Genomic DNA, 26,987 nt, shown 5'->3' with positions numbered 1-26,987 from the left:
GGAGGCCGAGGCGGGCGGATCACGAGGTCAGGAGATCGAGACCATCCTGGCTAACACAGTGAAGCCCTGTCTCTACCAAAAAAAAAAACAAAAAAAAAAACAAAAACAAAAACAAAAAAAAAAAACTAGCTGGGCGTGGCAGCGGGCGCCTGTAATCCCAGCTACCCGGGAGGCTGAGGCAGGAAAATGGCGTCAACCCGGGAGGTAGAGCTTGCAGTGAGCCAAGATCGCACCACTGCACTCCAGCCTGGGCGACAAAGCAAGACTCCGTTTAAAATAAAATAAAATTAAAATAAAATAAAATAAAATAAAATAAAATAAAAATAAAAAGATGCCCACCCTGGCTCAGTGTCAGCCCTCTCCAGCACTACTCCTGCTCCAGTCCTGGTCATTGGAGTGTTTATTTCTGTGACCCTTCCCACACCCTTGCCTCCTCTCCCCGCGTGGTCTTGTCCACCAGCCTCAGCCACTGTCACAAGCTGGACCCTAGCTAAGCCTGGCCCTGCTTTCCCAGTAGCCTCTCGCACTTCCTGATCCTTCTTCCAGGCGTCTCCTCCAACCTTCCTACCTTTCCACCTCCCTCTCCCTCCCCTGATCCTAGGTCCTTGGGCCTGGGGCCTCTGAACCGCTGATCTTCCCCGTGCACTGGCCCTCACCACCCCTTGGTCCCTGCTGTCCCCCTTCCCACCTCCCGGTGGCCACGTGCTGCAGCTCCAGCCCTTCTGTGCATCACACTCACCTGGCACAGCTCTGGTTAAATTCGGTACTAGGCGTCTTCACACCTGCCCACCTCCTCCTAGACTATCTCCCCTGTTCTGGTGGCCCAGGCCAGCCTGGCTGCAGCCTAGTGAGCCTGTTTCTCTCACCTACTCGTGGACACACGTCCATCAATTCTCTGTCCCTCTTTCTCTCCTCCACCCTCAGTTTCGCCCTCTCTACTCGTGGCTCTTCCGCATCAGCTTGCAAATGTGCGTGATTCCCCATCTCAGGAAGACACTCCCTCACCCATTTCTCTGGTCCTTCAGAAGAGTTGTCACCGTCTCCAGGGTTTCTTCTGCAGTCTCCCACACGCACTCCCCACGGGCTCTCTCTCCCCTCCTCGCCATCTTCCCAGGCTCATTCCTGACCTTCACATTGCCAGTCTCACGGCCGACTGTTATTGATGGATCTCTCAGCAGCATCTGGCAGCTGTGAGGGGTTTATGCATCCTCCCTTGAATCCAAACAGCCGCAGAATGTGGACACCCTCACCCCGCTTGTCCCTCTTTAATATACATGCTGAGCACGGGCCGGATGAGGTGCCTGGTCTGCAGGGACGGCTGACAGTCTAGTGGAGGGAAATGTGACAGAAACCTGTTAAAATATGGAGATGAGCACAGATCCTTAGAGAGGGACAGGCAGGTGACACCAGCATTGAGTCAGCGTTGAGAGGGCAGGAGCCAGCCGGGCAGAGAAGGGGGAAGGAGGAAGAGCGAGGGCAAAGGCTGAAAGGCCTGGCAGAGCAGAGACAAGGCTGTCGCCCCTGCTGGGGGGTATGCTTGGAGGGCAAGAACTGTATCTGTCATAGCCCCAGGGCTATGTTGGTTCCAGGCATCTCCTAAGGGCCCCACCTATGAATGGATGAGGCGGGAACTGCACTGATCAGTCTTCCTCCTAGCCACTGTTCTCCTTCAGGTGTCCCAACTGGCCTTTAGGGCCCTGCCTCCCCGTGAAGCCTTCCTGGATTCTCCCAAGCTTGCGCTCCCCTCCCTGCTTCCCTTGGGCTCTGTGGGGATGACTGACAGAAATCTCAAAACGGGGAGCTTTCCCCTCTGTGCCTTTCTTCACTGGAAGGTGAGGCAGGGCCTGGGACCAGATTATTTCCCTGATGACCTGGAATTTGCACAGCAGGAGAGAAACCAAACAACATCAGGCATGCAGGGACTGGCAGGGTGGAGGCAGGCAGTGGGATGAGGAAAAGCAGACAGAACTGGATAGGTTAACCCTGCCCTTTTTCTTTTTCTTTTCTTTTTTCTTTTTCTTTTTTTTTTTTTTTTTTTTTTTTTTGAGATAAAGTCTTACTCTGTCGACCAGGCTGGAGTACTGTGGCACGATCCCAACTCACTGAAACCTCCACCTCCTGGGTTCAACCGATTTTCCTGCCTCAGCCTCCCAAGTAGCTGAGATTACAGGCATCCACCACTATGCCTGGTTAATTTTTTTTTTTTGTATTTTTAGTAGAGATGAGGTCTCACCATGTTGGCCAGGCTGATCTCGAACTCCTGACCTCAAGTCATCCACCCGTCTTTGCCTCCCAAAGTGCTGGGATTACAGGCATGGGCCACCACGCCTGGCCAACCCTGCCCTTCTTACCAACTGAGAGACCTCACAGAGCCTCAGTGGCCACATCTATAAAATGGGTACAACAGTGCCTACCCCAGAAGTCTTGGGGCATGTAAATGAGGTCTAGCCCTGAAGGGCTCTGCAGTGTTTGGTTGGCATTTACACCCCTTTCCAGGTGGTGATGTTGCTCCCCTCTCCCACCTCTTCTACACCTCTGAAAGGGCAGAGGTGATAAGACGTGGGGTGAAGAAGGCCCTGGGGGGTACAGGATTATGGGGATGGCGGTCCAGCTACTTCTGCCACTGATAGTAAGGCCCTGGGCCAGTCAAGCGAGCCCTCTCTGGGTCTTCATTTCCTCCTTTCTCTCCTTTTTTTTTTTTTTTGTACAGACGAGGTCTCACTATGTTCCCTAGGCTGGTCTCAAACTCCTGGGTTCAAGTGATTCTCCTGCCTCGGCCTCCTGCATAGCTGGGATTACAGTCATGAGCCACCGTACCCAGCCAATTTCCCCCTTTTTCATGAGGCTCCAAGGGCCCCTTGAGGTTACTCAGCCAGAGGAGAGGAACATGGGGCATACTGGAAAGAGGGAGGGCCGGGCAGATCACGCAGGCCCAGCCTCAGCACCATGGGGAGGCTGGGGTCTTCTCACCCAGGCCCTGCCCAGCGGAGCCCACTCCACCCCCACCGTCCAGCACTCCGAGGGGACGGCTTGCAGAGATTACGCCTAATCCCCAACAGGTCACTTCCAAGGCTGCACAACCCGGTGTGAGGCAGGGGTGGAGGAGGGGCCCGGAGCCCCACCTGCCCCACCCCCACCTATTCCCCCAGGCGAGGCTCTTCAGGAAACCAAGGGGCTGCTCAACACCCATCATGTGTCCATGCGGCTTCAGCCGTTTTCCTCACATGACCCTGGGGGGAGGCAAGGCCCCGTTCCTGTGAAGGGGGGCCCTTGGCAGTCTGACTCATTTCTCAAAGCGTGACCGCTCCTTTCTTCCCTCAGCCTTTCCCAGGAGGCAGGATGGATGCCTGCACCAGGACAAGGGCAGGAAGGCTGGGTTCAGCTTGTGGGGAGAAGACTCGGCAGCCCCCTTTCCAGGGAGTGAGCTCCCTGTGCACAGGGGTGTGCAAGTGGAGGTGCCAGCCAAGGATGCTGAGGAGGGGATAATTCTCCTGCCCGCCATGTGCCACCCAGGCCTCTCTATCAGACCTCCCCTCGAAGCCTTTCCTGACCCTCTCCCTGGGTCTGGGGGAGAGACATACACCCAACCACTGAACCACCAAATAGCAGAGAAGTTATATAGTTACCGAGAAGTTAAATGTTACCGAGAACCTTTAGCACTGGAGAATACTTGAGATCTGGAGTCTGGTCTGGAAGGCTTCTCTGGGGAGGTGTCTTTTGCATTGTAGATGTGGATGTTGAGGAACCAGCTGAGGGAAGATCTGAACAAATACAGGCATCCCAGGCGGAGGAAAGAGCGAGTGTGAAGGCCCTGAGGCAGGAATGAACTCAGGAGGGCTTGGGAGGGAAGTATTGGGAAGCTTCAGAGGCAGGCAGGAGCCCTGGGGTGTGGTGGGAGAAGGTCTTTACCCAGGCAGGGGTCGGTGGGTGAGCATCGATCCAAGAGTCTAGAGCTGGGGGGTGACATGTCCTGACTTAGGTTTAAGGGGATTGTCTGGCTGCTATGAGGGGACAGAGTGTGGGGGTGCAAGTGGACATATGGGCTGCTGTCATTGCCTGGAGAGGGGTGACAGTGGCCGGCCCCCGGGTGGAGGGACTTGACAGTTTCGGGAGGAGGCTGAAGCTGCTGGCCCGAATGTCAGACTGGTTGGAGGGGTCGAGTATGAGCCCAGGACTAGGGCCCAGCAGCTGGTGCTGAGGAGGCTGAGAGAGCCTGGGATACTGGAGGAAGGACTCGTGGCCCAAGCAGGGGGACCTCAGGGCCATTCTAGGGTGATGGACTTTATCTTCAGCCTGCAGAAAGACTGTTGAAGTTTGGAGTGGCTGAGATCCCCCTGGCTGCTGCCTGGGGACTGCCTGAAGGAGTCTGGAGAGGAGGCTGTGGTGGTGTCAGCACCTGGGCATGGGCGGGGCCAGCTGCCTGGCTGCCTGTGCCGCAGGGCAGGGACCAGGGCTCCCCCGAGCCACCCAGCTCAGGGATGTTCCTGCGCAGGGCAAAGTAGACAGTTCTGTTTGGAGCTGGGAGGACAGAGTGCCATGGGCTCCAGATGTCATCTGTCTGCAGCTTATCTGGGGAGAGCCAGCATTTGTCTAAAGACGTTTAAAACCAGGCCCCTAGGAGGTTCCTGGCAACGTAACAGTGATCTCAGCCACCCCCATGCTGGCTGGGCACAGCTCGCCCTGAGCTTTCGTTAGCCAACGCCCTGCAGTGGGTCCTAGGCACACCCTGGGTGGTCTGTCTGCAGAGGGGAGATACCATCTCCCCTCAAGTAAAGTGAGCCCAGTGTCCTTTTGCACTGCGGGACACAGGGCTCAGGACCAGCAGGTGTGCCTCCTTGGTCTCATGTTGACCTTAGAGTTTGGGATTCTGGAATTCGATCCTTCATGGGTAGGCAACTGGACACAGAGGTCGTGGGTGAGCTGGAGGAGCAGGCCCGGATGTGAGACAGGTTCCCCATTTACCTGCTGTGGGCCAGCCAGAGGCAGGGTCTCTCTGAGCCTTAGCCTCCCTGACTGTGAAATGCTCTAAGTATAAGACTGCTTTGTGGGGATGATTTCAGGTTTGTTTTTTCTTTGCAGATTTTTATGAGGATTAAAAGAGATGATTTAGGTGCCTTCTTCCACTGGCGCCAGCTCCGAGAAGGCTGTGGGCTGGTTCAGAGTCACAGGGTGGAGACAGACTTGTAAACAGGTCCTGGTCAGGAGTGCCCAAGGCTCAGGGTGGGAAAGAGTGACTGGAAAGTGGGGTGTCCCTGCAGGTGTCTGGGAGTCACTATATCCCAGCAGTGTTCAGAAGGCAAAGAGGAGTTCACTCCCATTGAAGATGGGGAAGGTAGGAGGGCAGCTGCAGAGCTGTCAGACAGCCTGAGGACACCACCCACCCTCAGCCCTCTGGGGTGGCTACATAGGGTGGGAAGGGGGACAGATGAGACCAGCGTAGACCGCAAAGGGCTTGGTGCTTCCGGGGTCTCTGTTTCTATGTGTCTCTGAATCCAGTAGCCAAGGATCCTGAAATCCAAGATTCTGAGATTCCTTCTGATTTGTTTTTCTGAGTTTGACATAGATCTCCACCAAGCGCCATCTGGAATCCGTTTTTAAAAAAGACTCAGGATTGGATTTTAAAGAGGGCGGAAAAAAACCAAAGAGGCTTGGCAGGTTTACCTTGTGCCTTTTTTTAGCGTTTGCTTTAGCTCGAGGGAAGCTTGTTTTCCCTCTGCTTACTGGTGACCTGGGTCCTCCCTTGACCATCACCCCTCCGTCCTCTCCTGTTTCTGGGAGAGGCTCTGCCTCTGGCTCTGCCTCTGAAGACCTGTCTCCCTTCCCTGCAGCAGATCCACTTGTTGAATGAATTTCCCCCGGTGCTGTGGCTGCTGTGGCCAGTGTGGAATTTCATTCTGGTTTCATTTCCGGTTCTCCAGTGGCTCCTTGCGGCTGCTCTGCGTGCTCCTTGCTGTCCCTGCAGATCTGGCCTTAGCAAGTGACCCAGGGATGCTGCCTGGCACAGGGCACCAGCTTTGGATCCAGAGAGACTCAGGTTCAAGCCTCAACTCCACTCCTGCCCAGTTGCGAGGACTGGGCAGGTCCCTAGAAGCAGCTCTAGAATGGGAATAAGAATATTGAGCTGGTAGAGTCGAGATCATCCATTTCTGAGCACACAGCAGGCCCTGGGCAAGTCTCTGTTCCTCCTCCCATGTACTGTGAGTGGCTGAGGAGCAGAAACCTGAGGCTCGAGTTGTGCTTTGGGGGAGCTCCCACTCGGGGTAGGGGACAGCAGCTAAATGGAGAAGTTAAACCCTTGACATAGAGGGCAGCTGACAGTCTTGCAGGGGGTTCAGGAGACTGCAAGCGACTGGTTCTGTGTCCTCAGCGATGTTCATTCTCTTCCCCGAGCCTCAGTTTCCCCCCTTGTGGACCAGTAGGCTGTAAGGGTGTGGCATTTGCAGGGAACGGCTCTGCTTCCCATTATCATTATTGAGCCTAAACTCCACGACTTCCTCCCCCATCTGCTCTTTTCTTTTCTTTTTCTTTTTTTTCTTTTTCTTTCTTTTTTTTTTTTTTAACCACACCTGGCTAATTTTTGTATTTTTAGTAGAGACGGAGTTTTACCATGTTGATCAGGCTGGTCTCGAACTCGTGACCTCAAGCAATCTGCCCACCTCAGCCTCCCAAAGTGTTGGGATTACATGAGCCACCGTGCTCAGCCCCTTCTTCTTCTTCTTCTTTTTTTTTTTTTTGAGACAGAGTGTCCCTCTGTCCCCCAGGCTGGAGTATAGTGGTGCGATCAGAGCTTACTGTAACCTTCACCTCCTGGGCTCAGGCAATCCTCCGGCCTCAGCCTCTGCCTGGCTAATTTTTGTATTTTGGGTAGAGATAGGGTTTCACCATGTTGCCCAGGCTGGTCTCAAACTCCTGGGCCTACCCAGGAGTGATCACTCACCCTCAAGTGATCCACCTACCTCGGCTTCCCAAAGTGCTGGGATCACAGACGTGCGCCACCGTCCCCAGGTTTTTCACTCCTCCTCTCACGCCCCACGTCGGCTGTGTCTGCAGATGCTGGTGGCTCTCCTTTCAGAATATATTCAGGCCGGTCACGGTGGCTCACGCTTGTAATCCCAGCACTTTGGGAGGCCAAGGCGGGCAGATTTCCTGAGGTCAGGAGTTCGAGACCAACCTGGCCAACATGGTGAAAACCCATGTTTACCAAAAATATAAAAATTAGCTGGGCGCAGTAGTGCACACCTGTATTCCCAGCTACTCAGGAGGCTGAGGCAGGAGAATCACTTGAACCCAGGAGGCGGAAGTTGCAGTGAGCCGAGATTGCGCCCCTGCACTCCAGTCTGGGCGACAGAACAAGACTCCATCTCAAATACATACATACATATATATATATATATATTCAGCACCCACCACTTCTCCCCAGCTCCACTGCCTGCACCAGCCCCAGGCCCATCCCTCACCTGGATGCTGCCGTAGCTCCTGGCTGGGCTGCTTGTGTCACCTTTACCACCAGTCTTTCCTCTCCATAGCAACCAGCCTGATTCTTCTTAAACCTAAGTCACATCAAGTCACTCAGCTGCTCTTCAGCCTGCAGTGTCTCCTGAACTCACCCTGGCTGTCGAGGCCAGCCCGTCCTCCTCGCCAGCCTCGCCTCTTGGTGTCTCCCTCACTTGCTCAGCTCCCACCATGCGGACCTCTGTGCCGCTCCTGAACACACCCAGCTTACTCGCACCCAGGGCCTTGGCACCTGTGACTGCTTCTTCCCTGGGCTCAGGTCCCTCACTGAGTCAGGCTTCTGCTCAAAGGTCGCTGCATCAGAGACCTCCCTGGACCACCAGTCCACCTCCTCTTGCTCTGCTTCATTCTTCGTGACGCTTGTCTCCCTCGGTGAGAACAGGGACCTCACACATCTTGTTCCCAACTGTGTCCTCAGCCTCTTGCACAGGTCTGGTACCTACTAGGTGCTCAGAAAATGTCGAGTGAACGAACCGCTGATGTCAAGCCCCAGAAGAGGCCTCCCAGGCCCCAGGGCAGGGCAGGCAGCTCACTCACTCCACTCCAGCAAACAAATAGCAAAATAGGTTGTAGCTCAGCCTGTAGCATGCGGTAGGGACAGTCAGTCTTCCAGCGAGGAAAACATGGAAAGGGGCCTGGGGCGTGCAAAGGTGGGGAGGCAGGTGGTAGGGGGAGTGAAAGGAGGTGAGACCCCAGGAGTTGTGGGCAGGGCCAGTGCATGAAGGGCCTTGACCCCATCCCTAAAAGCTTGGATTGTAGGCCGTGCGAGGTGGCTCACGCCTGTAATCCTAGCACTTTGGGAGGCCGAGGCGGGCAAATCACCTGAGATCAGGAGTTCAAGACCAGCCTGGCCAACATGGCACAACTCTGTCTCTACTAAAAATACAAAAATTAGCTGGGTATGGTGACGCATGCCTGTAATCCCAGCTACTTGAGAGGCTGAGGCAGGATAATGGCTCGAACCCGGGAGGCAAAGGTTGCAGTGAGCCAAGGTCACACCACTGCACTCCAGCCTGCGCAACAGAGTGAGACCCTGTCTCAAAAAAAAAAAAAAAAGTCCCCAGCACAGCCCACCAGGCCTTGTCCCGCTGCCTGTCCCATGTACTTAGTTCCCGGGTCACTGCTCCAACCACATTCCTTCTCACCTCACCGTGCAAAACCTTTTCCTGCCTTCGGCCTTTGCACTTTCTGTTCTTGTGCCAGGAACATGCTTTCCCCAGATCTTTGCAGGCCTGGATCATTCTTGTCTCCACCCAGAAGCCCTGCTTCAGGGCCCTTTTCCCTGGCCACCACTGCTCCCTCCCAGCGTTTGCTAGGGACCGCCATTGCCTCTGTGATCTGTTCCAGAGTTTAGTGACAGTCTAGCCTTCTGGGGCTGCTTACTCCTGGCTAACACGGTGAAACCCCATCTCCACTAAAAATACAGAAAATTAGTCGGGTATGGTGGCGTGTGCCTGTGGTCCCAGCTACTTGGGAGGCTGAGGCAGGAGAATCCCTTGAACCCAGGTTCAAGCACCCTTGCCCTTCCTTGCATGCATGACCTCACTGATTCCTCACAATGCATCGTTGGTTTCGGTGCTATTGTTGCCCCCACTTGACAGATGCAGAAACGGAGGCTCAAGAGGTTAAGTCAGTGGCCTTAGGTCACCCCACTGGTCAAGTGGCCATGCCAGGATTCAGTGGGCCCAGGTCATCTGAGTCAGAGTCCTGCTCCCCACACAATCTCCTCCCACAGCAGGGTCTCTTGGACTGAATTACCGCCTGGTGCCCCTCCAAGCGCAGTGCCAGGAGCCGAGAAACTTGTGACCTGTGATGAATGCCTGACTGAGGCAGGTGTCTGCTGGGACCATGGGGCCCTGCCCGGTCCCTCCGACGCTGTTTTGCTCTTGCTCTGCACCCTCTTGGGGACACATCCTTTCCAGCACTTTCCTCCTGGCCTCTCTGAGGACTCCCTGCCTCTGTCACCCAGGAGAGCCTAGTCTTAATGGTTCCTCCTCTGCTGTCCTGAGGGCCCAGGCTTCTGCCTGCCTGTTTCCCCTCCCACCTCCTCTCTGTCTTTGGGGAGCCTGATACTGTTCTGGTTTTGGAAGGAGATCCACAGTTATTTTCAGCGGTGGCAGCAGTGGGGTATCCTCCAGCCCCCGGGAGCACGTGTCTGTTAGTAAGTGTTCGAGAGGGGCCTTCCTGGTGTCATTCCTCTTTTCTGGGGCCTCTAGAGAGGAAATGAACGTTATGAAAAGCTCTGCTCTGGGTACTTGCTCTAATTCTCCCATCAGCCCCAGAGGGGATGTTAATTTTTACAGAGGACCAGTCTGAGGCTTGGAGAGGCTAAGTCACTTGCCCGAGGCTACCCAGCATAAGCAGCAGGCCTTGGATTTGAATTGGCAGGTCTGTATGATTCCTCAGTGTCTGAAGTCTCTTTCTGATCAGGAGGCTTTTCTGTTCTGGTTTGGTGGCATCTGGTGACATCCAGGACTGGGCCTCAGATTCCCCACCTGACAGTTTTCTGGTAGGAGCCTTGGACTTGTTACAGTACATCAGTGCAAGGGGTTGTGTGACTAGCAGTCCATGGAGTTGTGCAGTCCACGGCCCAGTCAGCTGGCCATGTACTGCACATCTCCCAGTGTTCAGAGTCTGCCTTGCTTGTCTTGGTTTGTCAGTAACTCAGGAGCCCCTTTGACCATGGCTCTGAAGTCCTGACTTCAAGGGCGCTCCCCACTATGCCTCTGAGCACCAGACTTGAGACTGAGTCGAGCCACCTGATCCCCAGTCACACTGAGGCTACCCTCCTGGCCTTCCTCCCTGCTGGCCCTCTGCCTGATCCCTTGGGTCTCTGGGAGTAAATTCCACCCCTTCCTCAGGGCCCACCTGAGGCTGAGAGTCAGCTTGGCCAGGTGGAAAAGAACACAGGTCTGGGCATCAGGAGACCTGGGTTCAACTTCAGCCTCTGCTACTGACAACAGTGCCACCTTCTCTTTCTGAGCCTTAGTTTTTCTACTCTGCCAATTGGGGACAGTATAAATAGCTCTCTCCACTCAAGGGGTGATGGCTGCAGAGCCTGTGAGAGGCAGAGCTGTGGGCCCCGATGCCCTCATGGGTCTGAAGTCTCATGGTCATGGGGTCTTCCCAAATCAGAATTGGCAAATGGTAGCTCACGGGCCACCACTGCCCACCTCTGTGCCCATGGCTGAATCAGAACACAGCTTCAGAATCCTTTTTTTTTTTTTACTGTGGCCAGATTAGCATAACATACCTTTTTAATGTTGTATAATTCAGTGTACATTTTTTTCTTTTTTATAATTTATAATTTATTTATTGTAGAGATGGGGTTTTGCTATAGTGCCCAGACTGGTCTCAAACTCCCAAGCTCAAGCAATCCTCTCACCTCAGTCCCCCAACTAGTTGGGATCACAGGTGCATGCCATTGTACTCAGCTAATTTTTTTTTTTTTTTTTTTTTTTTTTTGAGACGGAGTCTCACTCTGTCGCGCAGGGCTGGAGTACAGTGATGCAATCTTGGCTCACTGCAACCTTCACCTCACAGGTTCAAGCGATTCCTCTGCCTCAGCCTCCCGAGTAGCTGGGACCACAGGCACATGCCACCACGCCCGGCTAATTTTCTGTATTTTTAGTGGAGATGGGGTTTCACCATGTTAGCCAGAATGGTCTTGATCTCCTGACCTCATGACCCGCCCGCCTCGGCCTCTCAAAGTGCTGGGATTACAAGTGTGAGCCACTGCGCCCTGCCCATACCCAGCTAATTTTGGTATTTTTTGTAGAGATGTGGTTTTACAATGTTGCCCAGGCTGGCTGTTCCTTTTTATGGCTGGAAAATTGTCCAATGTATGGATGTACTACACTGTGTGCCCCCATTCATCTGCTGGGCACGTTCAGGTCAGAATCCCCCTTAACACAAAGCATCCTAACCCAGTGGTCTCTAACCTTTTTTTTTTTTTTTTTTTTTTTTTTTTTAGGCAGTGTCTTGCTCTGTCACCCAGGCTGGAGTGCAATGACACGATCTTGGTTCACTGCAACCTCCAACTCCCGGGTTCAAGCCATTCTCCTGTCACAGGCTTCCAAGTAGCTGGGATTACAGGCATGTGCCACCATGCCCAGCTGATTTTTTGTATTTTTAGTAGAGACAGGGTTTCACTGTGTTAGCCAGGCTAGTCTCGAACTCCTGACCTCAAGTGATCTACCCATCGTGGTCTCCCAAAGTTCTGGGATTATGGACGTGAGCCACAGCACCTGACCAGTCTCTAAACTTTTAATCATGTCTTCCTTTCAGGAAAAATATTTGCACCAATCCTCCCATTCAATATAGATTTATTGGTTTTATATATGCTGCTACTGTACTAATATATCCTGTGCATTATAAAATCCCTGTAAACTATAGACATCTTAAAGAGGTAAGATATTAAGAATGCTTCTCATATTTTTCCCATACCCGTCCTGGAATCATTACCCATCCTGGGCATCAGCCATGGAAGAAAATGTATTCAACTCACATTGAAATTGTAGTTTCTGAGGCCAGGCGTGGTGGCTGACTCCTATAATCCCAGCACTTTGGGAGGCCGAGGTGGGCAGATCACCTGAGGTCGAGAGTTTGAGACCAGCCTGACCAACACGGAGAAACCCCATCTCTACTAAAAATACAAAATTAGCCAGGTGTAGTGGTGCATGCCTGTAATCCCGGCTACTTGGGAGGCTGAGGCAGGAGAATCGCTTGAATCCAGGAGGCAGAGGTTGTGGTGAACTGAGTTTGCACCATTGCACTCCAGCCTGGGCAACAAGAGCGAAAGTCCATCTCAAAAAAAAAAAAAAAAAAAGCAATTATAGTTTCTGGCAGGGCATGGTGGCTCACGCCTGTAATTCCAGCATTTTGGGAGGGTGGGGCCGGTAGATCACTTGAGGTTAGGAGTTCAAAACCAGCCTGGCCAATATGGCGAAATTCCATCTCTACTAAAAATATAAAAAATTAGCCAGGCATGGTGGCGAACACCTACAGTCCCAGCTACTTGGGAGGCTGAGGCTGGTCTTGAACTCCTGGACTCAAGTGATCCTCCTTTCTCAGCCTCCCAAAGTGCTGAGATTACACACGTGAGACACCACGCCCAGCCAAAAAGCATGAACTTTAGAGTCAGGTACCCTGGATTTGAAGCCAAGCTCTGTCACTGACCAGTTGTGTGACTTTGAGTGTGTTAACAATAGCTGAGCCTTAACTGTCTTATCTGCAAAATACTGATGGTGCAGGGTGTATTGGCAAGCTATTGTTGCATAATAAATTGCCCTACAACATAAGGCTTAAAACAAGAAATATTTGTTATCTGACAGTTCCTGTGGGTGAGGAACCTGCTTAGCTGGTGCCACTGCCTCAGGGTCTCTCACAGGCTATAATCACGGCATCAGGTAGGGCTGTGGTTTCATCTGAAGGCTCAACTGAGGGTAGATCCTTTTGTTTGTTTGTTTTTTTTTTTGAGATGCAGTCTCACTCTGTTGCCCAAGCTGGAGTGCAGTGGCATGATCTTGGCTCACTGCAACCTCCACCTCCCAGGTTCAAGTGATTCTCCTGCCTCAGCCTCCCAAGTAGCTGGGACCACAGGCATGTGCCACCACGCCCAGCTAATGTTTTGTATTTTTAGTAAAGACGGGATTTCACCATGTTAGCCAGGATGGTCTCAATCTCCTGACCTCGTGATTTGCCTGCCTCGGCCTCCCGAAGTGCTGGGATTACAGGCATGAGAGACACCGCGCCCGGCCTTTTTTTTTTTTTTTTTTGAGATGGAGTTTCACTCTCTCACCCACATTGGAATGCAGTGGCACAATCTTGGCTCACTGCAACCTCCACCCAGGCCCAGCAAACAATTCTCCTGGGCTCAAGCAATTCTCCTGCCTCAGCCTCCCAAGTAACTGGGATTACAGGCGCCTGCCACCATGCCCGGCTAATTTTTGTATTTTAGTAAAGATGGGGTTTCACCATGTTGGCCAGGCTGTGTTTCAAATTCCTGACCTCGTGATCCACCTGCCTCTGCCTCCCAAAGTGCTGGGATTACAGGTGTGAGCCACACACCTGGCCCATGAGTTTTTTGTTTTTGTTTTGTTTGTTTGTTTGTTTTGAGACAGAGCCTCTCTCTGTCACCCAGGCTGGAGTGTAGTGGCATGATCACGGCTCACTAAAACCTCCGCCTCCTGGGCTTAAGAGATCCTCCCTCTCATCTTCGCTGGTACCTGGGACTGCAGGCACGCACCACCATACCTGGGTAATTTTTGTATTTTTTAGTAGACGCGGGGTTTTGCCATGTTGCCCAGGCTGGTCTCCAACTGCTGAGCTCAAGTGATCCTCCTGCTTTGGCCTCCCAAAGTGCTGGGATTACAGGCATGAGCCACCGCCCCTAGCCCACTGTTATTTTTTCATTCATCACTCCATCCACTTGCCGGGTCTGGGTAGGGGCCTGAGACCCCAGACCAGCCCACAGCTCTGCAGAGGGAAGGGGAACACAAGATGGGGCCGGGCACATGCCAGCATCTGGACGAGTCAGCCTGGGGGTGGGGGCTGGACAGGTTCACAGCCCAGGAGGGCCTATGGCTCCTCGTTATTTGGGGTGGGTCCAGTCCCAGGATATTTTGGTGTCAGTGCCCGGGAAGACCTTTAAGACCTGGCTGAGGGGTGGTGGAAGAGGCCACATCTATGGTCAGAGGGTCCTCAGTGCCTGTGGCTGAGGAAGGAAGTGATTGACACCCACCTGCGTTGTGTGACCCACGCAAGTTGCCCTCCCTCTCTGGGGACCCCCTTCTGAAATGCCTGCTTAACCCGGGCCTTGTAGCTCACGGAAGGCCAGGCAGCAGGCGAGGGTGGCAGGCTCCCTGTCCCCTGGGTGGTGTCAGGCAGGGCTCTGCCCAGGTCTAAGGTGTAGCCCCGCCCCCGACAGCTGTTCTCCATAGTGGTGTTCGGCTCCATCGTGAACGAGGGCTACCTCAACAGCGCCTCGGAGGGAGAAGAGTTCTGCATCTACAACCGCAACCCCAACGCCTGCAGCTATGGCGTGGCCGTGGGCGTGCTAGCTTTCCTCACCTGCCTGCTGTACCTGGCCCTGGACGTGTACTTCCCACAGATCAGCAGCGTCAAGGACCGCAAGAAAGCCGTCTTGTCCGACATCGGTGTCTCGGGTGAGCCCCACCCAGCGGGTACCCCCTGCACAGAGTCTGCCGAGGACTGTCCCGGCCATAGGAGGCGGCTGCCACCTTTCTTCCCATTTTCCAGATGAGGAAATGAGGTGCAGGCGGGTGAAGGGGCAGACTCAGGGTCACATGGCTGGCAGCAGGAAGGATGGGACCAGGACAGGGCCCGGGACTCCAAAATAACCCATGCTGCCCACAGGCAGGGGTGCATGGATGGGATTCTAGTTCCTTCTAGTCTAAGGGACCCATGGATGCCACTGGGCATGTCCCAGCCCCCATGGCTTGGCCTGTGTTTCAGTGGCCTCTTCTGTGCCACCTCCCCGGGGCAGCCTCATGAGGACTAAGCAAGGCAGTGACTGGGTGCCCACTGCACAGCAGGGGCCCTGGAGCCTCAGCCTCCCCACCCCTCCCAGCCCGACCTTGGCAGGACCAGGGCCTGGACCTGTAGAGCCACCCTGACCTGCTGCCCTTTGCCCTTCAGAAGCAGCCTTTGGCAGAGGCACCCTGACCTCTGCCCCATGAGTTCCAGGAATCTGATTGGTGGATGCTCTCAGAGGTCAGAACCCCAGGCTTCAGCCTCACTGTTCTGAGGCTTGGGTCCCTGGACTGGGACCAACCCCTAGTTCTAAGCCTGGAGCTCTCAGGATAAGCCAGGCTGAAGGCAGGTCATGAGGCCTAGTTTTAGAAGGAACTAGAATTGAATGAATGGTTATCAAACTTCCGCAGAGCCTCAGGGTTCCCTGGCAGTGCCTCTGGGAGGTGGGCTGGGCCCCAGGTGGGTACCCCACCTGCTTGGCAGATACACCCCTTGTCCTGAGCAGGTCTGGGCTTCTCTGGGGAGACCTGGGCACTCACAGGAGATTGTGTGGCCATGAGGCTCCCACTGCTGATGCCCTCAAGCTCGGCTCTCAGTGGGCCCCTCACTAACCCTGGGGCTCTGTGTGGTCGCAACACGTTAGAAGTCGAAGCCCACCCAGCCAAGCTGCCATCCTTGCCCCAGCCTCGTCCTCGTCCGCACACCTCATTTGTCTGGCAGCCTGGGGGTTGGGGTCTTCCTGCCTGCAGAGCTGCAGGCATCGGGGGTGGACCGGGGGGCCCACGTCAGGCGTGTGGCTAGAGATGGGGGTTTGGCAGAGGCTGCAGAAACGCGGCCTGAGTTGATTGCCTTCTCTCTCTGTCTCTCCCTCCATCCTCCCCTCTCACTGCCCGTGGCTCTCCTCTGTCTGGCCCTGACCCTGCCCTGTCTGTGGCCTCCTCCCCACTGTATCTGGCTGGCTTCCCTCTTCTCGCCTGCATCTTCTCTTGGCTCCCTTCTCTCTTCCCCTGCCCCCCTTGCCTCTCCCTTTGGGGATGGGGGAGCATGGGAGATGCGCTCTTGAATGTCCCCGTGTTCCTCGGCTTCCCCATTTTCTCGCCACTCACCCTCTACCCCATGTATGGCACTGCCCGTTCTGCCCGGCGCGGGGCCCCCAGCCTTCTGGGCTTTCCTCTGGTTCGTGGGCTTCTGCTACCTGGCCAACCAATGGCAGGTCTCCAAGCCCAAGGACAATCCGCTGAACGAAGGGACGGACGCAGCCCGGGCCGCCATCGCCTTCTCCTTTTTCTCCATCTTCACCTGGGTGAGTACAGCCACCGCCTACCAGCCCACACTCGCCCCCTTTCCCCACTGAGCCCCTGGACTGCTGGCCTTTCGCTAGCCCCGGGCCCGCTCTGCCTCCGGGAACCCACACCACCCTCGCTCCCTCTTCTGCCTGCCTGTCTCTGCGGCGCCCACAGCGGTGCTGCCTCCCTCAGCAAGGAGGCTGCAGCCCAGTCACTGGAGATGGCAGACCCTCACTGGTGCAGAGCAGCCTTCCTGGGCGTCACGGACCACCCCCCCAAAACCACTCTGGGTGGATGAGGTGTTTATTATCCGCTTTCACAGATGAGAAAGCAGAGGCCTAGACAGGAAGGTGAGGCTTGCAGGGTTTGAGGCTAGGGAAGCCCTGCCTAGGAGTTAGGAGACCTGGTTCCCATTGGGGCTGCCTCTAATTTTTCCTAGCTTCTGTCTTCCCGTCCGTAAAACGAGGGGATAGGATCTGGGGGAAACAGGTGTCGACATCAGATGCACATGGGCCAGGCAGGACCTGAGAGCCATGAGCGGGCCAGGTGACACATGCGTGCGTTCTAAGAGGGTACCTCTGCTCGGCTGCCAAACAGGAATAGGGCCATAGAGAGGGCAAAAGTCTGAATTTTTACATTAAATCTAATCTTGACGTGTTGGAAGTTTATTCAGGTTTAAACAATACATTGTGTGTGTCAAACAAAGCATGTCTCTGGCCCAGGAGGCCATGGGCTGGCAGACTGGAGGGCCAGGCGGCACAGCAGCTCGGCCGGCCCCTCTTTCCTGCTGGTCTGGGTCATCTCTGTTTCTTCTCTCCTAATCACCCTTCTGTAGAGATCTAGGGTCACCTCACCTCCATAGTCCCATCCCAAGAGCCCTCCCCATAACCCACAGCTGCCTCCCCTCTGGGCCGGCCAGCAGCTCTGGGCCCAGCCTCCTGGAAGGAGACCCTTGGGGCTACATACAGGCCACCAGCCCTCCCTGTTTCCCCCATCCTCCTGGGCTTGCCCCGCGGTGACTTCTCTTTCTTTTTGAGGGCCCCTGGATATCCATTTTTGGGGGGTATACCCATCTCCCCAACAATATTAAAAGATAGCAGTTGGAAGGGGAGACCTGTGGTTCAGGCCCTAGTGGGCCAGCCTTGGCTGCCCCAGCCCTCGGTGTCCTCAGGACTGGGTAGGAAGAACCTGGTGACCCCAGGGGATCTCAATCCAGAGAAGGCGCCCCAGGAGTGGGGACCACCCAGCCTATGGGAGGAGCTTAGGGGTGGGCCTCACAGAGGAGTAGTGGATGATTTCTAGCCGTGGGTCTGAAGTACCTGCCCGACAGGTGCCTGCCCGGCCCCCTGAAGCCAGCCTCCCTCCTGGTACCTCTCCAGCTCTTCCCCACCGGCCTCACCCCTGCTCTCTCCTGGCAGAGCCTGACCGCAGCCCTGGCCGTGCGGAGATTCAAGGACCTAAGCTTCCAGGAGGAGTACAGCACACTGTTCCCTGCCTCAGCACAGCCGTAGGCCTCCCTGGCTTGCAGAGGCCGGCATCCTTGTATCACCCCTCGCGGTGAGGTGGCAGGAGCAGCCTAGTGCCAGAAATGTCCAAGATGCCAGGGCATGCAGGGCAGTGGAAGGCTGGCTTGAGGAACGGATTCAGGTTCTCCACTGACTCATTCATTCCTTCACTGCCTCCTTCGTTTATTCTTCATGTGTTCTTTCATTCAGTAAACATTTATTGAGCAGCTGTTTTGTGCCTAGTGATGAATTAGGTGGGGTCCTTGGCTCCAGGAGCCCACAGGCTGGGGAGGAGAAAACAAACACATCAAAATCTCTTCCAAATGGACAGCCATGGGCATTTACCAGGTTGGTGGTGGCCCCATACATGGGCTGCCCGGAGGCATTCATGGCCCCCGTTGCTGAGCTGTGGGTGCAGAGCAATAGCCTCTCCCTTCACTGCAGTGTGAAGAGTGACCTCACTGTCCTCAGGGTGAGCGGCCTGGCCGAGGATGTCAGAGGACTCCTGGTCTGGCTCTGTCCTCGTGTGCTGTGTGACCCTGACAAACCCCTGCCCCTTTCTGAGCCTTAGTCCACTTACCTGAAATGAGGGGTGATAATGGACAAACCTCTCAAGGCTGTTGTGCCAATGAAACAAAGGCCAGCACAGGGCTTAGGACAAGCATGCTCAATAAATGTAAGCTCTTTCGTTCATTCATTTACTCATTCATTCATTCATTCTTCTCTCCAGAGAGTCAGGGGCACCTCCAGAATCTCTACTTTGAGAGTAATTCTCAGGTGATCAATCCTTGTTCCTCCAAAAGATTTTGGTTTCTGGTTCTACACAGGTTTCCTCCTGGGGGCCCCCAGCTGCCTGGGCAGGAACTCACCCATTCCTCCGCCCTCTGCAGGAGTTGAGGAGGTTGGTGGAGCACAGACAGTTCCCCAAAGCAATGCCTAAACCCTGCCAGGGCCTGAGCACACCGAGAGTGAGCTTCCTGGCACTGGAGGCATCCCAGTGCAGACGCAAACTGCCTGCTGCACGCTGGAGATGCTGCAGAGAGGGCACCTGCACTGAGAAAGTGGGGCCAGGGGACCACCAGGTCCCTGGGCTCAGCACAACTCCCATCCTCCCTCTGCAGCCCAGGCCAGCGGGGGCCCAGGCCTCTCCTTTGCTGCTGTCTTGTGGCGGCCCCTTAAACTGGTTGCCCAAATGAAGCTGTGACTTAGTGAGGGCGGAGAGCTGGCCACAGAGACAGTATGAGTGCCTACAGCCAGAGGCTCCTCGCTACAAGGGTCAATAGGGGTCATCTGCTCCAGCCCTCTGCCTCTGTACAGGAAACCAGCCTGGACAGTAGAGCCAGGGAGCTCGGGGAGAACCGAGTCTACAGACATTGCTCTCAAGGTTCATTCAGTCTGTCCCAGTGGGCTGGCCAGGGCTCAAGTGTACCCTCAGGGGGCTTTTCACCTCTCCTGCTTCTTCAGGCTCTGGCATCTGAGCCCCCAGCAGCCAGGACCTCATACCAACATAGTGGGAATCCCCAGAGGGCCACACCTTATCCCTTAGCCTAATTTCTTTTTTTTTTTTTTTTTTTTTTTTTTGAGACGGAGTCTCGCTCTGTCGCCCAGGCTGGAGTGCAGTGGCCGGATCTCGGCTCACTGCAAGCTCCGCCTCCCGGGTTTACGCCATTCTCCTGCCTCAGCCTCCTGAGTAGCTGGGACTACAGGCGCCCGCCACCTCGCCCGGCTAGTTTTTTGTATTTTTTAGTAGAGACGGGGTTTCACCGGGTTAGCCAGGATGGTCTCGATCTCCTGACCTCGTGATCCGCCCGACTCGGCCTCCCAAAGTGCTGGGATTACAGGCTTGAGCCACCGTGCCCGGCCATAATTTCTTTAGACCTGGTCTGCCTTTCCCAAGGCGCTGGCACTTTGCTTTAAAAATCCACCTCCCAGAAAGGGCTGCCCCTCAGAACTTTGGTCAGTGAGTACAATCAAAATGTAATGTCCTAGCTGGGTGTGGTGGCTCATGCCTGTGATCCCAGCACTTTGGGTGGCCAAGGCGGGTGGATCACCTGAGGTCAGGAGTTCGAGACCAGCCTGGCCAACACGGCAAAACCCTATCTCTACTGAAAATACAAAAATTATCTTCGGGTGGTGGGTGGGCACCTGTAATCCCAGCTACTCGGGAGGCTGAGGTAGGAGAATCACTTGAACCCGGGAGGCAGAGGTTGCAGTGAGCCGAGATTGCGCCATTGCACCCCAGCCTGGGTGACAGAGCGAGACTCTGTCTCAAAAAAAAAAGAAAAGGAAAGGAAATGCCCAGTCACTGGGTTTCTGGAACTTTGTGGAATAAAACACTAGGTATGTTCACTCTCTAACTCTTCACCAAGTGACTCTTTTAGGTTGTTGGTTGACTTAGTTCCTTGTCAGGGGCCAATCAAAGGGAAGGAGGTGAGGGTGCCCTGACCTGGGAAGGGGAAGGGGTAGGACCCCATGTTTAGGGATGGGTTCTAGCAGTAACTCTGCCACGGCGCTTCCGTTTCTAGGCCTCAATCTTCCCAGCCCTCCAGGGGTCTGGAGAGTATCAGCACATTCCCATCACAGGCAGATTCCCTGGGCCGGGAAAGTTTCTGGAGAAGGCTTTTGCAATAAACCTCTAAGCTGGTTTTCTAATGACAAGTTTGATTTACTTAAACTTTGACTTAGCTCAGTGTGGTCAGTGTCATTGTCCTTAATAACAACGTAATTGCTTTTATTGAAAAATAACTTCCTAACCATGCATGTGTGCTGTAGACAAGTCTTTCCCAATCTGAGATCTGTGGAGAAAAAAAAGGGGCGGGGAGAGCTTCAGGCCAGGCGCAGTCACGTTGAATAGTCAGGGCTCTGCCAAGTTGGATGATCCTGAAACTTGTTTCACTCTATTTAACTCAGTTTCTCACTTAGAATTAGGTTTAGCAGCAGGTGACAGAAATCCCAAACAACAGTGATTTCAACCAAGTCCAAGACTGTGGAAGTGGTCCAAGGCTGGCATAGTGGCTCCAGAGGTCTTCAGTGACCCAGGCATCTTTCCTTTTTTTTTTTTAGAGACACGGTCTCACTCTGTTGCCCAGGCTGGATCATAGCTCACTGCAGCCTCAAACCCATAGGCTCAGGCAATCCTCCCACCTCAGCCTCCTGAGTAGCTGGGACTACAGGCGAGCACCACTATGCCCGGCTAATTTGTTTTTTGTGGATTTTTTTGGTAGAGATGGGGTCTTGCTATGTTGCCCAAGCTGGCCTTTTGTTTTGAGAGAAAGTCTCACTCTGTCGCCCAGGCTGGAGTGCAGTGGTGCTGTCTCAGGACACTGCAACCTCCGCCTCCTGGGTTCAAGTGATTCTCCTGCCTCACCTCCCGAGTAGCTGGGATTACAGGCACTCACCACCATACCTGGCTAATTTTTTTATTTTTAGTAGAGATGGGGTTTCACCATGTTGGCCAGGCTGGTCTCGAACTCCTGACCTCAAGTGATCCACCCACCTCGGCCTCCCAAACTGCTGGGATTGCAGGCATGAGCCTTTGCGCCTGGCCTCTCCTGCTTTCAATAAGGAGGTCAGATTGTTATTGTGCCTGCTGTTTTTCAAGTGCCTTTAACTCAACATAGTCAATATGCCAGAGATGCATATTTTAGCCCAGGTTGGTTTTGATCTCCTGGCCTCAAGCGATCCTCCCACCTTGGCCTGTCAAAGTTGTGGGATTACAGGCATGAGCCGCCTGGCCCCCAGGCATCTTTCATTCCTACAGGCTTGGCGCATGGTCTTTGTGGTCCCTTTTAGCAACTAGAGTTCCAGCCATCACATCTGCATTCCAGACATCAGGTCAGAGGGTGGGACAAAGAACATGAGGGTATCCCATTGGCCAAAATGTAGTCACATGGCCATGCCTAGCTGCAAGAGAGACAAAAGAATGGCTCCTAGGAGATGCCAACAGTCCTTCGTCCCGCTGAGAAGCTTTTTTTAAGGAGGCTGTTGTGAGCCTTTGAGCCATCTTAACACTCCATAATGGAGATCTAGAACTTTTGGTAGCCCAGACTGACCTCTGGGATTGGGAGACAGGGGCAGGTGACTTCTGGGCTACTTTCTGGCTGGACGATACGGTTTTGGGCATTTCCGGGGATGGCTGTGGGAACAGCCTTCTTTCTCCACAGCCAAGCTTGGTCTCATGTTTGGTGCTTTGAAGATCTTTAACCCTCTCCTGCCTGTGTCCTGTGAACTAACCACCACTAACCCAGTGCCCTTGTCTGTCTCTCCCGTAACCACCCCCTCCTGCCTGTCCTTGTCCCCGCCGGCCTTCGTCCCTAGGCGGGCCAGGCCATGCTGGCCTTCCAGCGGTACCAGATTGGCGCCGACTCGGCCCTCTTCTCCCAGGACTACATGGACCCCAGCCAGGACTCCAGCATGCCTTACGCGCCCTACGTGGAGCCCAACACCGGGCCGGATCCCGCCGGTATGGGCGGCACCTACCAGCAGCCGGCCAACGCCTTCGACACCGAGCCCCAGGGCTACCAGTCGCAGGGCTACTGAGCCACAGTGACCGCCTGCCCCCGCCCCCTCTCCCATCTGTCCCCTCCCTCCACACCCAGCCCCTGCTCCCTCCCAAGCTGCCCTGCCCAGCACCTCATCAGCCTCTGCCGTGTCCCACTGAGGTCCAGGGTAGCTCGGGGCAGGGCTGGGGCAGTCCAGTGTTGGGGACTGTCTACATGTGTGCAAGTATATCCCAGGGCATGTGCCCCACAGGGGCCTAGAGGGTGGGGGCCAGGGGCATTTGCATTCATACATTGTGTCATCAGGCATTCCTTGAGCACCTGCTGAGCATCCGGCCTGTGCTGGGCATGGGTGGCGAAACTGGCCACAACGGCCTCTGGAAAGGGGAGCAGTGAGCTAGTGGAGGAAGCCCTGGTGGTACCAGAGGCCAGAATGATGGGAAAGACAGACCCAGATAATGCTGGGAAGTGTGGCTACACTGTGGCTTGGTCACAGGGTGAATGTGAACACCCACAGGACACTGGGGGCTGTCACCCTGCTCTGGCAGTCCTGCTAAGAGTGTCAGGGCTGTCTCCATTTTATGGTTGAGGAAACTGAAGTCTGGAGAGGTCAAGATTACTTGCCCAGAGTCACTCAGGCAGCTAGTGATAGAGGTGGGGCCAAGCCCAGGCTGTCCAACTGCAGACCACGTGCTCTTCCCTGGCCACCCACCTCCCCCCATCCCCACGCTTGGGGCTTCCCTGCTCAGTGTTGCTGTCATTCTGGGAGGCCTTGGGGCCCTCAGCCCCTTGAGACACCCTGATTCTGCTGCAAGTCAAGGGCCCGCTGTGCCCCAGCTGTTCCTCCTCCCCTGGGGACAGCCCCACCTCCAGGTCCCTCCGCCCACATCCCCCCAGTACTACCCCTGGCCCTTGGCCTCTTCCGAGAGGGCTCGCCCCAGGTGCTGCTCTGTGCCCTGCATGTCTCACAGACGCTTGTTCCAGGGGGCTCCAGCAAACCCCTTCGTGGTCTCTCAGAGGACTGATCGCTGTCCTTGCCTCTAGGAGGGCTCACTAAGCCCTCACCTAGGGCTGGGTGGTCAACAAGGCACAGATCAGGGTGTGACTGGCCCAAGGTCATGGTGAGTGAGTGGCAAAGCTGGGCCTAACGCCCGGGTTTCTTGGCCCCAGCTGCCCAGCAGGTGCCTCGATTCCCTGCCCTTGTGACCTCCCAGGAAACAGAACTGATCTGGGATGCTATGTCACCTCTCCTCTCATCTGGGGTCAGTCAGGGTTCGGGGGCTGTAGCAGCCAAGGGCATGAGAGGTGTTTCCTTGGCCTTCCAGAAGGCCCACTGCAGAGCCAGCCTCCCTATGGGAGGCAGAGCAGCAAGGACAGTGGTTTTAGAATCAGGCAAGTCAGCTCCTGGGCTGCAGCTGTGGGGAGACACTGCCCCCAGGATGACACAGGCAAGAGCCCCTGAGGCATGGGAGGCCCAGGGAAGACCACGGGCTGTGGGGGAGAGGGTGGCAGGTGACCCAAAGGCACAAAAAGGTCTGTGGGGTCTGAGGAGGTCATAATCTCTTCTGAGTGGGGACAGGTTGATTCTTGCACAAGGTGGGCTCTTCACTGAGCTGTAAGAGACAGGGAGGTGTAGGAGAGCACTGGGGGCCCGTCCCCCTGTCCACCCAGTGTCCACTGGCCCACCCCTCAGGGAGCAGAGTAGAGCAGGTGGTGGATGGGCCTGGAGCTGGGTGTTTCCACCACCATCCCCCCATCCCCGATCCAAGAATCCTAAGAGGCAGGTGATCCCTCACCTGCTTACTCATTCAGCAGTTATCCAGCCCGATACCAAGGGCATGGGTGGTCCCTGCTTCAATGGCCCTAAAGCCTGGCCAGAGTTAAGGGAAAGAGGAGGAAGTCCTAAGCAGAGAAGTAGTACCATTGTCCCCATTTAACAGAAGGGAAACTGAGGCTCGGCAAGTATAGGCGAGTTGGCAGTGGAACACAGATCTAAACTCAGGTCTGTCCAAGTCCTCCCAAGGGACAGCAGTGATGGAGAGGACCCCAGGCAGCTGAGTGACAGCTAGTTGTTGCTGACTTCATTTTCTAATCTGGGGAAGGGGCTCTGTCCACAGTCCCACCCCCGCCAGGTGGCCCAAATGGGACAAGCATGGGGGCAGGTTATCTGCTGGCCTAAAGAGTGAAACCTACACCAGGCCATAGGCGAGGGTGTGAGTGAGTGCAGGAGTGTTTATGGCAGAGTGAAGTTCTGTGCCCACCACAAGACGCTGTGAGATGTTCTGACCCTCCCCTGCTGATGGGCACTAGGAGACCTCAGGGTGCTGCCCATCTGTTTCTCCTTGGGTGCCAGCCAGCTGCTGGTGATCCTTAGCTGGAGGGCAGGGTACCAGGTAAGCTTAACTCCATCCTGGGTGTTTGTTACAGGCCCTGCCTGCCACCCTAGGCGGGGAAAGTTGTCAAGACTCCTGCCAAGAATGGGGGTTGCTGAGTCATCTCACGAAGAATCCCTCACTCTTCCCGAGTTCAGCCCAGAAGCACTCCCAGGCATGATCTTCCCCATCAGGCTGGACTCTGGCAGGGACCTGCCCAGGATGGAGATGAGAGAGGGTGAGAGACGGAGGGTGGGATCTGGATGGGACCCAGGGCTCCTGACTCTGCCCTGGAAGGTTCATGGGGAAGCTCGCTCCTTCTGGTGGCAGAGGACAGCCCCTGGGGGACCCCAGGCCCAACTCTGTCTGGTATCCCTTTTCTTCCCAGCTGCCCTCCCCTGCTTCTCCCTTGCTCCCAAAGCTTTCCTTGGAGAAGGGCCCTGCTGCAGCTGGACCCTGCAGGGTGGCTCCCTCCTCCCCATCAAGCACAAGAGAGGGCCCAGGAAAAAAAGATTTCGCATAAGTGTAGAGTTGCAAGGACCCTTAGAGTTGGCAGATTCTGGGATAGGGAGACAGCGACTTGTCCAAGGTCAAGCACGCAGAGAGAGAGAGGTTCAGGAGCCAGGTCTTCTGCCTTCTGAGTTGGCTCATCCTGGGCAGGCACAGACTGTCCTGCCTGCACAGCTCCTGATCCACCTGGGGGTGTCGCAGTTGAGGGGCTAATTCCCAGGGGACTGACGTTAGTTCCTCACTCCATCCTTCCCTGATGATTCTTGATCTTTGAAGCCTCGGGGATCCCAGGTTTCCCCATGTAACCAAGAGCCCCTGCCTGTTAGCCCTGGGGGACCCCTAACCTTGGCCCAAGACCCCTCTGATTCTCTAAGGAGCACGAAAGGGGGAATGCCCCTCCCAGGAGTTTATGGGAGAAGGGACTGGGCCAGCTGCCTCCCAGCGATGCACTTGACCTGACACTCCCCATGCCCTGGTACGCACAGCCCTTGTCGGTGCCCTGGCCCCTCCCGCAGCGTTACTGCCTGTGTATAGTATAAATATATATATTTTCTATATATAAGATGTATAATATAAGGCTCCACAAATATATCTGTGTGTGTGTGTGCGCGTGTGTGTGCGGTGAAGGGCGGTCCCCATCCTGGGCCCCCACTCTAGGCCCCCCACCACCTGGTTAAGTCTCGAGTGAATCCAGTGGCCCTGTGGCACCCTCCTTTATGACATCCATCCATCTGTGGTGAACCAAGTGAAGGTGGTGACTTCTGGTGACATCATAATAAAGTGAAGACTCAGAACCCACCAGCGATTGCCAGCGTGTCACCGTGTTTCTTTGTTCTTCATTCTGCGTTTGGCTTGGATGGTCCATCCCATTTGTCTCCCCAGACAGGCCATGTCTTACTTGGTTATTATTGTTTGTTAATTTTTCATTACACAATGAACCTATGAATATATTATCTTTTTAAAAAGTAAAATTGGCCAGGCACTGTGGCTCATGCCTGTAATCCCAACACTTTGGGAGGCCCAGGGAACTCCTAACCCAGGTGGATCACCTGAGGTTAGGAGTTCGAGACCAGCCTGACCGACATGGTGAAAACCTGTCTCTACTAAAAATACAAAAAAAAAAAAAAAAATTAGCCGGGCGTTGGTGGCAGATGCCTGTAATCCCAGCTACTTGGGAGGCTGAGGAAGGAGAATCACTTGAACCTGGGAGGCAGAGGTTGCAGTGAGCTGAGATCGCGCCATTGCACTCCAGCCTGGGCATCAAGAGCAAAAATCCGTCTTAAAAAAAAAAAAAAAAAAAGGAGGCCGGGCGCGGTGGCTCACGCCTGTAATCCCAGCACTTTGGGAGGCCGAGGCGGGTGGATCACAAGGTCAGGAGATCGAGACTATCCTGGCTAACACGGTGAAACCCCATCTCTACTGAAAATACCAAAAATACACAAAAAATTAGCTGGGCGTGGTGGCGGGCGCCTGTAGTCCCAGCTACTTGGGAGGCTGAGACAGGAGAATGGTGTGAACCCAGGAGGCAGAGCTTGCAACCTTAAGTGTGCACATGTCCACATACATGCCCCATCACCATTTCCTATCCTGGTTCCTTCCCGAACCCCCCAGGAGTAAACAGGATTAGGTGCTTGGCCTCATTCCTTCCAGACCATTTCCATACTTTTACATACACATGTTTTACAAGACATGGTTTTTAAATTTACTGGCCTTCGGTTGGCTGTCATGACTCACACCTGTAATCCCAGCACTTTGGGAGGCCAAGGTGGGAGGGTTGCTTGAGCCTAGGAGTTCGAGACTAGCCTGGTC

General features: G+C 54.8%; 1 protein-coding gene and 1 long non-coding RNA gene across 8 annotated transcripts in view; one reads left to right on the top strand and one right to left on the bottom strand.

The window, feature by feature from the left end:
• Positions 1–25,990, top strand: part of SYNGR1 (synaptogyrin 1) — a 33,829-nt gene extending 7,839 nt beyond the window's left edge. Inside the window, exons 1-4 of one of the 7 annotated variants that reach the window (XM_077948006.1) lie at positions 4,829–4,943; positions 14,439–14,678; positions 16,164–16,309; positions 17,711–18,024. In XM_077948006.1, the coding sequence (XP_077804132.1) occupies positions 4,844–4,943; positions 14,439–14,678; positions 16,164–16,309; positions 17,711–17,803 (579 nt within the window). In that variant the 5' untranslated portion in view covers positions 4,829–4,843 and the 3' untranslated portion in view covers positions 17,804–18,024. 7 annotated transcript variants of the gene reach the window in all.
• On the bottom strand, positions 1,990–7,534 carry LOC144331738 (uncharacterized). The gene is made up of 2 exons (XR_013399108.1): positions 7,172–7,534; positions 1,990–6,570 (listed from the first exon to the last, which is right to left on the bottom strand). It is a non-coding gene; the product is annotated as an uncharacterized LOC144331738 (long non-coding RNA).
• Positions 25,991–26,987: the final 997 nt, after the last annotated feature.

This window comes from Macaca mulatta, chromosome 10 (assembly GCF_049350105.2).
Source record: "Macaca mulatta isolate MMU2019108-1 chromosome 10, T2T-MMU8v2.0, whole genome shotgun sequence".
Lineage (NCBI taxonomy): Eukaryota > Metazoa > Chordata > Mammalia > Primates > Cercopithecidae > Macaca > Macaca mulatta.
This window is presented reverse-complemented; position numbering and strand designations above follow the sequence as displayed.